This window comes from Piliocolobus tephrosceles, chromosome X (genome assembly GCF_002776525.5).
Source record: "Piliocolobus tephrosceles isolate RC106 chromosome X, ASM277652v3, whole genome shotgun sequence".
NCBI lineage: Eukaryota > Metazoa > Chordata > Mammalia > Primates > Cercopithecidae > Piliocolobus > Piliocolobus tephrosceles.
The window spans coordinates 1694840-1706757 of record NC_045455.1 but is presented as its reverse complement, the minus strand read 5'-3'; the positions used below and the strand labels follow the sequence as shown (position 1 = coordinate 1706757).

The window sequence follows — 11918 nt, the reverse complement described above, 5'->3', positions numbered from 1 at the left end:
TGTACAGGAAGCACGGTGCCAGCATCTGCCTCTGGTGGGGGCCTCAGGGAACTTCTCCTCATGGCAGAAGGCAAGAGGAGCCAGTGTGTTGTGTGATCAGAGGTGGAGCAAGAAGCAGTGATGGGAGGAGTTCCATGCTCTTGAACAGCCAGCTCCTGTGTGAACTGAAAGAGCAAGAACTCATTACTGAGGGGAAGGCACCAAGTTGTCTATGAGGGATCCACTCTCATGACCCAAACACCTCCCAGGAGGCCCCACGTCCAACACTGGGGATCACATTTCAACATGAGATTGGGAGGGGACAAACATTCAAACTACATCAGCCTGTCTTCAAGCTCAATTCTTCTGCAGGATCAATTCTGCTGTTGAGACACTCTGATGAATTTTTCAGTTTTTAATTATGTTTTTCAGCCCCAGGATTTCTGTTTATTATTATATTATTGTTATTATTTCAATCTTTTGTTAAATTAATCTGATAAATTTCTGAATGGTTTTTCTGTCTTTTTTTTTTTTTTTTTTTTTTTGAGATGTGGTCTCATTCTGTCACTCAGGCTGTAGTGCAATGGCATGATCTCGGCTCACTGCAACCTCTGTCTCCCAGATTCAAGCAGTTCTCCTGCCTCAGCCTCCCAAGTATATGGGGTTACAGGCACATGCCACCATGCCCAGATAATTTTTGTATTTTTAGTGGAAACGGGGTTTCATCATGTTGGCCAGGCTGGTCTCGAACTCCTGACGTCAAGTGATCTGCCCATCTTGGCTTCCTAAAATGCTGGGATTACAGGTGTGAGCCACCATGCCCAACCTTTTCTGTCTCTTATTGAAGTTTTCCTCAAAATAGCTATATTTTTGTAGAATTCTTGGTCTTAAAGTCACACATCTTCGTATCTCTGGGGTTGGCTAGTGGTGCCTTATTTCATCTATTTGACAGAGTCATATTTTTCTGAATGTTCTAAATGCTTCTGAATGTTCACTGGTGCCTGGGCATTGAAAAGTTAGATATTTATTCCAGCCATCACATGGGCTTTGTTTGTACCCATCCTTCAGAGGACCTTTCATTGATTCAAAGGACACTGACTGTTGAGTTCCTTAAGCCTGTGGTCACTGCAGCCATTTTTGCACTACAGAGCATCCTAAGTCCAGTTACACTGCAAGTCTCTTGCAACCTCGTAGATACCCAGCTCTGATGCAGTTGGGGAAAATCAGGAGAATTCTCTGGGCTCCCAAACAAAGTCCCTCCCTCACTTCCCTCCATTTCCCCATAGCAGACGGAGACTCTCTCCACACTGAGCTGGCTGGAGTTGGAAGAGGAGTGATACAGGCACTCCCATGGCCGCCACAGCTGGCACCATGCTGGGTCTCACCCAAAGTCCCACAGCTGCCCAGACAAGCACAGTACCAGAGCTCACCCAAGGCCTGCAGCTGCTACTGCCTTCCTGCCATTGATGTTTATTGGAGGCTCCAGGTCACTTTAGTCAGCCAGTGGTGAAGCCAGCCAGGACTCAGGACCATCACACCAGGGTGGTACTACGGTCTTCCAGCCTTGGGTCGGCCTAGAAATGTTGTCTGGCAGAATAGCCTGGAATCGGGATCTTTGGGGTTCTTCCCAGTGTGGTTTTACTGTGGCAGGGTTTGTGCTAGGTTCCAGTGCAAAGGCCCCTGTACTCTCTTCTCTCCTTCTCCCGAGAAGGAGTCTCTCTCTAAGCTACGGCGCCTGGAGTTGAGAGAGTTGTGATGTGGGCACTCCTATGGCCCCTGCATCTGGTGTTAAATTGGGTTGCATCCCAAGCCTTCTGCCTCCCAAACCAGTGCAGCACCACACGGTTCACCCAAGGACTGTGGTCACTATAGCCCTGCTGGCACTGAAATTTATTTGGGACCTATGGCCACTTTAGCTAGCCAGTGGTGAAGCAGGGCAGGGCTCAGGTTCATCTTGCAGGGCAGCGATGCTCCTCTGGCCTGGGGTGGGTCTACATGGTCCTTCTGTGGGCACTGGCCTGGAATCAAGGACCACAGTATTCTGCCAGGTGCTGTGTTCCACTGTGGTGAGGCCGCATTGAGCTACAATGCAAGGTCCCACACTCACTTCCCTCCCTCCCTGAAGCACACAGATTCTCTCTCTGCACTGTGCTGCTTGGTATTGGGGCTGGGTGGTGTAGGCAATACTACACTGTCCTTCCTACCTTCTTCAATGTATCTTGTTATTATGCTAAAACTAGGTACTATGATGACTCATCTGATTTTTCAGTTCTTGTGAAGGTGCTTTCTTGCATGCATACTTGTTCAATTTTATGTTCCTACAGGGGTCAGTCGCTGCAGGGTAATATTTAGCTATCTTGCTCCACTTTCTGGATTGTCAGTTGTTGTTGTTGTTGTTGCAGACTGTCACTGTCACCTGGGCTGCAGTGCAGTGGCATGATCTTGGCTCACTGCAACCTACACCTCCTGGGTTCAGGAGATTCCCCTGCCTCAGCCTCCCAAGTAGCTGGGATTATAGGCACCTGCCACCACACCTGGCTAATTTTTGTGTTTTTAGTAGAGACTGGGTTTCACCATGTTGGCCAGGCTGGTCTTGAACTCTTGACATCAAGGGATCCACCTGTCTTGGCCTCTCAGAGTGCTGGGATTACAGGCATGAGCCACCATGCCCAGCCCCTGGTTTATCAGTTTTTAATGGTGTGCTTGAACTATTAATCATTGCCTAATTGATTCAATTAGGCATCAACATCAATGAGTTTCTATTTTCCTCATCTCCCTTATCACCTCCCATAGTTTAATCACTTCTATTTTGTCAATACATATAGCATTTGCATATTAGTTTTCCAGTCTCACCTATGTTTCGATCATTTACATATATGATTATAAGTTGTGTGTGAGTGTTTGTGTGTGTATCCACCTTCACCATCACTGTTCTCATTGAGGTTGTTCAGTTAACTTTTGGTTTGATGAAGTTCATCCTGTAGCAGATTACTGAAGAATGTGCTACGGACACACAAATCTTTAGACTCTTGTAGGTTTAAATTGATGTTTGATGGACACTTAGATGGATATAAAATCCTTGGTTTACACTTTTTTTTTCATTGAGTTGATAGAGAATGCTGCTTCATTGCTGCCTTGCTTTTTTGGTTGTTTTATCTTTGAAATCTAATGTTTTTACTATAATACATCTTGGTATTAATTTTCCCAGATACAAAATGGATCCTTTCAAAATTAGACTCACCTACTATTTTTCTATAAAGTTATCTTAATTATAACTTTAAATATTAGTTCTATACCATAGTTAATGCTGTTTTCCTCAATTACACCAATTATACAGATGTTATTTCTTCTTTGCCTCTATTATATTTTTGCTATTATTTCCTCATTCATGTTTTGCTTATTTCTTTATCTCATTACATTTTCTTGTTTTTCTGCCTTACTTTTCTACCTTTTACTCAGTTTCCATTTAAGTTATATCAGTATAGAAAAATACTGATCCTTTAGTGAATATTTTGATTGCTTTGGTACAAGAAAAATAAGTGTATCCTCTGATTTTTTTGGTTCTTTATAATCTTACAGGACCATACACATTCCCTTTTTGCTATTTTTGTTCTTTGTCATTCAATTTCTAAAGGGAGCCTCCTCCTTTTTTTTTTTTTTTTTTTTTTTTGGTCTTTTCTCTTTCCCAGGTGTTATGTATTTTGAAGACTGATACATAAAATTCACATGTGCTTTTTAAGTTCCTTCTCTGTAGACCTTTCTCTGATTTACCAGGACCCATATTCAGTATTTTCAGTCTTACAGTGGACTTGCTTATTCTGAAAGTTTTCAGATCAATGTTAGGCTTTTTCTAACTCACTTTTCTCACTGTTTTATCTGAACCTGCCATTGCTCATCAATAAATGTTGCATGGAGTGGATGTAGGGCAGGAGCAAAGATTCTTCACTATAACTTTGAAATTTTTATTTTTTATTTTTTACTTACTGTTATTTTGATACTTGAGTATCTTATAGTTAGGTTATGCCTGAATGTCTAGTTTTGTGTAATCTTATTTTTCTTTCCTGTTTCTCTGTGTCATTTTTTGAGGAAATATTGGGAGACATAGGCCTAGGCAGCTGCCATAGTCTTTAGTCACATGGAAATCAAATCAAAGGACTTAGAAGATTCAATTTACTTATTTGTGTTTGCCAATGTTGAAAACGATATAAGTTGAAAATCTTTAGAAATTCTAGATAAAACATAATAAACATTTTTAAATGTCTATTATGATCTGACAGCAAAGTAAAGGAAATCTTCAGGGCTAGAAAACCAAGAGAGAATTAAAATCCAGAGCAGTAAGTTACAGATCTAATTGCAGAACAATCCTCAACTGTGATTTTCCTTTATGAAATATAGAAATTTGGTTGTTAGAGTTTATTTGCAGAAGATGAGGCCTAGGGAAGAAAAGTGTTGCAAATTAAATCCCTGAATAATGCTATGACTGCTAACAAGACTACACCCTCAGTAAAAGGATAGTGTAGATAAAAAACCATCTACCAGCACAGGGAAATGGAAATATGTCTGTGTCAGCCTGCACCACATAGGGACTTCAAGTTCTGTGTATTCTGGAATAGCTAGTCTGTGAAACCAGCATGATAGGAAGTCTCATCTGGTTACACCCCAGGTCAGAGGGCACTTGGTGGAAGCAAATACACACTTGATGTAAAGAACGATTCCCTTAACTTGGGCTTCACAGGATTTTCACAGACAATAGCTCTGCCAAAGGTGAGCTTATAATTCAAAACACTAATTGATGGGAAGCAATACGCCATGGATAATAAGCAGCAGGCAAAATAACAGCATTACTAGACTTCAAGAACTTCCAATAATTGAACACTCTGACACAGCATTCGACATAAGTATGTTTCAGGTTCTCTACCTCCACTTAGAATGCTGTTAAAAAAAAAAAAAAAAAAAACTGTTACTGTCTAGCCAGTCACAGTGGTGGGTGCCTGTAATTCCAGCTGCTTGGGAAGCTGAGGCAGAAGAATTACTTGAACCCAGGAGGCAGAGGTTGCAGTGAGCTGAGATCATGCCACTGCACTCCAGCCTGAGTGACAAGAGCAAGACTCCGTTTCAAAAAAAAAAAAAAATGCTCCTCTCACCCTAATAATAAAAAGTGGGATCATCAACCAAGGCTTTCCTTGAGCCCATAAGAACATTCTAGTAGCAGGGTAGTTAACTAGGCAGAATTCAAGAGAGGCAAGCCTACCCACACAGAGCTGGAACACATGAGCTTTCTCATTTTTGGCCAAGCAGAAGAAGAACAGGTCTCACCACCACACAAGTGGGTAAGAAGTAACCACTGAATTTTTTCATAGCCAAGTGTGGGGTATCACATGCATTTAAAAAATCCAAAGGCCCCAGGCACAAGGGAGCTTGCACTCACAAGCTCTTGTCCTTTGAACTCTATCTAGCTTCTTTGACCTCTCCAAACCCCTCAGCAGATTGAGATCACTGGGCTCTGCCTAAGTTCTCACTGCTAATGCTGCCCTGGAAACTCCCCAGCCAATGCCTGAAGCAATCACAGGGCTGTACTTAGCTGCTTTCCATCTCTCAGTGGATCACTGGCCTTTGCTGCTTATTCTCTGATACATGGGAAATCACTGTTTCATATATTTTTTCTTGTTTTTTAATTAAATTGGGAGGATAAGTCTCATCCTTGTTACTCCATCCTTTCCAGACATTAAAAAATTCAAATACGAGATTTTTACCCACATGGTTCCACTGAGAATCCTGGAACTGTGAAAAGCTCTGCATTTCAACCCTGGAAGGAAAAGCCAGGACCGGGGTGATGGCCTCTGGGTTCTCCCAGCTCGGCCGCATACAACCTCAGTGATCTTAGGAAGGTGCTTTGCCTCACTGAGGCCTCGTCTACACATGAAGACTAAGTATGGCCCACAGGCTTCACCAGGTGCCCTACAGTCGAATGAAACCACACATACATAGGGAACGGGGAAATGTTAGCATCATATACGCTTCCCTGGGACTCCCAAGGGCTAGAGAGTACACTCTACAAATAAGCAAATTTAAGATAAAATGTTTTGTATTAAATGATGAATTACATATGTTTCCACAAATAGCTAACCTGAATTATCTGCCAAAATTTTCTAAGGACTCTTCTCTTAAAAAGCACTGTGTGAATTCATTTTGAGTATGAAATTGGCAGCAATCTCTCTGGTGTAGGTTACCCCTGGAAAGATACACAGGAAAGTGGGTCACAGTTGTAGCCTCCAGGAGGAAACTGGTAGTGAGGACCAACCACTGGAAACAGCCTGATGTTTCACTAAACGTCTTTTCTAAACCTTAAAAATTGTTCCATGGACTTGTATCCTTATTAAATATATAAACTGAGCACCTAATATTAATTTAGATAAATGTTTTTAAAGCCTGAAGCAGCCTTTAGGGATGCCCGCAGCCTTTAATGAATGTTTGCAGATCCACGTTCCTCTTAATGTAAAATGAATTAGAGGAAAATAGATCTGTAACTACCCTCCCTTCCTTGTTGCCAGAAAACCCAACTTCCCCATGTAATCCGTGACTTCTGGGAGTAGGAAAAGTTTTGCGGTTCATAATATCATTCCTGACATACTGACTGCCTAAACTTCAGTTTAAGACTTTAGGACCTGGTAAATCTAAGTATCCCATGGGACATATATAAATTCATGTAATAATCATTCATTTCCTGTAACATTAATGTCAACAAGAGACTCATTTACTCTGCAATCCCTGCTGAGCCTGCTAGGTGCTCAGCAGTATACATAAGGGGTTCTTGTTTCCAAGAAATGAGACTGAGGGGCCAGGCCAGTCAACAGTAGTCATTATTCATGCGTTCACAAAATGCAGATGACCAAACAGTATTTTTAAGGGTTCCAGGTTGCACCTGCACAGAGTTTTGGGAGAACTAAAGAGAGGTGGGTCCTCCTGGCGTACTTTGAGAGTAAGAAGAATAAATAAAGGAAGAGGATTAGGGTTCTCTGTAGGGTGCCCCCGACTAGGAAAGGGCACCTCCCAGGCTGGGGGCTGCTTCAAAGGGAGCCCCCCACCCACCAGCTGCAGCAGCCAGGGCCGGTTTGGGGGGGCTTGGAGCCGCTCCTGGACCGATGCCACCCCACACTGCCTGCACCTCTCCCTGAGCAGCGGGGACCACACAGCACAATTACTGGTAGAAAGGGCTGGACAGGAAGAGACGTGGGGAAAATTCAGTGTCTGTAAAACCCGTGTCCAGGTCCAAGGACCGTGGCTCAAGTGACCATGAGTGTCAGATCCACAGAAGGGAGCCCTGCTCACCACCGGCGGTGGGGAGCCCTTAGGACACAGTGGACAGAACACTTCTATCCTAGCGCCTCCTAAGAGAAAACACAGAGAAAGCATAACGATGTACGACTCCACTCATCGCTTGGGCACCAAGCAGCCACACTTTCTGGGGCTTGTTGGAGGAAATGTTTTTGATGGCCTCGCCTGAGGCTGTGTCTCGAGAAGCCGCGGCACCTCACGTCGCTTGCTCTGTGCGTGGGTGCTGCTTTGCTCAGCGCTTACGGCTCCCGGAAGTTAAAAGAAAACGTGGAATCCTGCCTTAATTATTTACAAAGCGTGATCATTATACTTACTGTTTTCCCCACAGAAAAGACGAATTCAAAGAACACTCAGTATGAAAATCTATCCTTCCTGGACAAAATCCTTCAAAATATTGGAAGATCTTCAGGTAGATTGGAAATAATAGATAAATGTCTTCTCATTTGGGGATTTTTTTTTCCCGCTCAAGGGACAGGTGTGTCACCGGGCAGCTCCAGGGAGAGCAGGTGAGCCCCGCCCCCAGGTGGACCCACCTGAGCTCCACAGGAGCCCCCGTCCAGCTGTTGATGTGTGGACACCTGACCGGACAAGTCCAATTCAAGGAGTCAAGGCCCTTGTCAATGAGGCAGTGCTCTCCCTTTTCAGCTGAACAGAGCAGGGGACCAGTCCCTTTTCCCAAGAATAATCAGGACTCACAAGACTGCCGCCACCCACCCACACAAGGGTCCCAAACACATGGTGGCAGGAGCCTGCTCCTTTGTGACAGGCCCAGGAAGGGCCCCCACACCCTGGTCAGGAAGCCCCCCACCCTCTCATGGGGTGAGGACCCCCAGTCCAGCCCTTCTCCACTCCCTGTTCACACAGCTCCACCACTGCCCGCCTGCTAAGAGTTGGCCATGCAGATCCTGTGGCTTCTGCCCCTGGCCCCAGGCTTCTCCTCGGAGCTTTCCAGAACACCTGGGAGCCAGTCCTGGGTGGGGCTGACAGCCCTCCTGTCCTCCTGGCATCCCCAATTCACACGGCGGCCCAGTGTGCCCAGACCCTCCCCCCATACCCTGCAGCACATGCCCGTCCACGCAGCCTGAGACCTTCCATCTGGAGCCCTTCCAAGTTTGCCAGGCCAGTGTCAGTCCCAGTCAGACTGCGGGATCCCAGGCCACAAGGTCGGCACATGCCCCCAGCAGCAGGGACCAGGCCAACATACACAGTGTGGAAAGGGCAGTGAGCGCTTGTTCAAGCTACGGCCAATTTCCCAGACCGTGACACTGTCCAGGACAACCTCTGCTGCTTCAGATACAATTTCATGACTGACCTTGTCAAGGTTCCAGTTCCCTGGGACCTGACTGTTCTGCAGGGAGAACCACAAATTCTCCTATAAATCAGACAGCAAAAGATAGGGGCCCCTCCACTGATGAAGCTCCTGGACGTCACCAGCACCTCTAGGTGCGGCCATCGGCAACAGAAGCCCCAGAGGTGACAGTGGGGACTTCCAGAGCCCTGGCAATGTTGGACAGTGAAGAACCGGGAGTCCCCAACCTCCTGGTACTGACATCCCAGGAATGAGATCCACAGCCAGTCACTGTGAGGGGAGGAGGAGGAGGAGCGGCCCACCCCTGCCAAGCGTGGAGTTGTCGATGGGTTTTGAGGGAGAATGCAGGGGAGATTACTCTGGACAGGGTGGCCCTGCGGGGAGAGCCAAAGGCAGCCTGACGCAGCCAGCACGCCCTCCGTCCTCCTGCCTCGGATACATCCGCAGGGCTCTCCCCTCCCTCCATAACTGAGGGCTCGGTTCCTCCTGTCCCCTGGTGTCCCTTGATCCTGCCAGTGTCCCCATCTCCCTCACACCACACACTGCCAGGCTCAAAATCTCCTCTTTCTACACAGGAAACATTTTCCATAACGAGCAGCAGAGGACCAGCGCTCAGAGGAGGAGCCGAGACAGTCAGTGAGGCCACAGCCTCAGAGCCCCTGCACAGGAGACGAGCCTGCTAGAACCCCCACGCACCAGCCTCTGGAACAGGGCACTTGGGTGCACGTGCCCACGTTCTCCGAACCATTCTGCATAAAGGAAAGTTGTTTATTCACACAATCCCAATTGGAGTTGGTTTATTTAAGTGTTAAAACACAGGGTGGGTGGGATTTGGGTTTAAAAAGAAAAAGAAAAAGAAAACAAGAAACAAAAAAACATATTGAGCCTGGAAATAAGAGCATCAGAATATTCTGTCTACAAATAACATAATCTCAGAGCACATAAAGAATTCGTCCATGAGGAACAGAGACTACGAAGGCCTGAGAGTCTCTTCCCTGCTGCCATACCTTGCAAAATACACACGCACACATATAACACATGCATACACAACACGCATGCACATATAACATGGTCACACATACAACATGCACACACGGACATACATGTGTATGCATACAACACAGCACACACAACATGCACACACATGCAATGTACATGCACATCCAACACGTACACATGCAATGTGCATGCATGCAATGCACATGCATACAATATGCACACATGTGCAACATGCAACACACACACACAAACACATGCGCACACATGAAGCCTCATTGCTTCAGAACGTTTGCCAAGCTTGGGAATGCTGGCTGGGACTGTGTGTTGTGGAAGGTGAAGATTTGCTCCAGGTGGTGTGTGTGACCTACAGCATTACCTGGGGGTAGCGGCTGGGGGTGACCAGGACACATCTTGGGCAACTTTTTTTTTTTTTTGAGACGGAGTCTCGCTCTGTCACCCAGGCTGGAGTGCAGTGGCCGGATCTCAGCTCACTGCAAGCTCCGCCTCCCGGGTTTATGCCATTCTCCTGCCTCAGCCTCCCGAGTAGCTGGGACTACAGGCGCCAGCCACCTCGCCCGGCTAGTTCTTTGTATTTTTTAGTAGAGACGGGGTTTCACCAGGTTAGCCAGGATGGTCTCGATCTCCTGACCTCGTGATCCGCCCGTCTCGGCCTCCCAAAGTGCTGGGATTACAGGCTTGAGCCACCGCGCCCGGCAACTTTTCTTATCCAAACCGATTCTGACGGTGGACGGGCTACAACCTCTGTTGGACTCATTGAGGTGACCATCTGGAAAGATTCCCACTTCTCCAGAAAGGCAGCCAGGCTTGGAGAAGCTCATGGATCGCGTTTGAGAACGCGAGGAGAGGACTTCCGTGCCTTTTGCACAGTTTAGCAGTGGATTGGCGTCCTTTCTATTAATAACACCATTTTCAAAGGCAGCTGGAAACAGAATCAGAGGCTGCCATTGTACTTGTAGCTGCTGGCTGTGCTCTCTTCCTAAGAGATGCAAACATCCTATGCCCTCTTTCTATGGTGTCTTGGAGGCAACTGCAGAGGACTGAGGGGTTGGAATCAGAGAACGCTTGTGTTGGAATGACCCTTTGAGGCCTTTCACGGAATCCCTCAATTCCAGACGAGGAAACTGAGGCAGCGAGGACACATGACTTGCTAGTCAGTAAGTCGGTGGCAGGGCAGGATGCAGTTATCTCTGATGCCCAATGCTATCCTGTGTCTACTAAACCACGTTGCAGCCTCTCTAATAATACAGGGACAGCTCTGCGTAGTTCTCCTTTCTTTGTATGCTTGCAGTTTTTATTTTTCTGTTTTGTGCATGGATTTCACAAAGCATTTTTAGTGAACTCTGTGGTTTATAAGCTGTTTCCATGCATAGTGGGCCACCAAGTCCTCACAGCAAGGCCAGGAGGCAGGCGTCGCCTCCAGTCCACATGAGTGGGCCTGGGGCTCAGCGGTATTCAGTGGCTCACTCACTGCCAGACCGTCACGTGGCCTGCTGCGGAGCTGACACCGTGCCCCAGGCCAGGCCCTTGCTGCTGGATGTTTGAATCGTCAATGGCATCATCGTTTTCCAAGCAGGGCCTTGCAGGGTTTGTCCCCCTTGGCAGAGCGGTGCTGACCCAGAGAAGACAAAACATAAAAAGTGTCATTGATTTGATCACTCTCTGTGCTCTGTCCTGACCACACGAGATCCCGGATTACACAGTCTTCAAAAGCTGGACGTTTGATTTAATAGTTTGATCACATCAAAATATTCCGTCTTAGGAACAGCCAAGGGAACACATTGGGTCTCCAGATTGATGACTGCTGTGCAGGGCTCAAGCACGCCCCTCTGGCTGTACAGGACACACTGTCGTTGTTAGGGAACACATTGGGTCTCCAGGTCAATGATTGCTGTGCAGGGCTCAAGCACGCCCCTCTTGCTGTATGGGACCCACCGTCACTGTTCCCAGGAGGCTTAAGACAGAGTCGAGAACTAAGCTGACGAGGAAAAACATCCATGTTAATACTAGCTACCCCATGGCAAGTGACGAACTGGCTTACAAGGGCGTTAAAGACGTGCCTGTGAGGTGGAAGTGACCGCCCACATGTACTAGGATGGGCATTCCAGGAAGAAAGTGTCCCAAAGGTGCCAGGGCAGGGGTGGGTGAGTGTCGGGGGGCTCTGCCACCATGGGAACTGTGGCCAGAGTGGTCCCCTATTATATGTTATGGGTGGGAGGAAATGGTGAAACATATTTAATGTACACTGTATGATTTCAGTTTTTTGAAATTTTTTGAG

At 46.7% G+C, this 11918-nt stretch overlaps 1 protein-coding gene across 1 annotated transcript in view; it reads left to right on the top strand.

The window, feature by feature from the left end:
* Positions 1-9401, top strand: part of SPACA7 (sperm acrosome associated 7) — a 36086-nt gene extending 26685 nt beyond the window's left edge. Inside the window, exons 6-7 of the mRNA XM_023217680.3 lie at positions 7643-7723; positions 9199-9401. Coding sequence (XP_023073448.2) covers positions 7643-7723; positions 9199-9263 — 146 coding nt within the window. The 3' untranslated portion in view covers positions 9264-9401. The remainder of the gene's footprint in view (positions 1-7642; positions 7724-9198) is intronic.
* The last annotated feature ends 2517 nt before the right edge of the window (positions 9402-11918 follow it).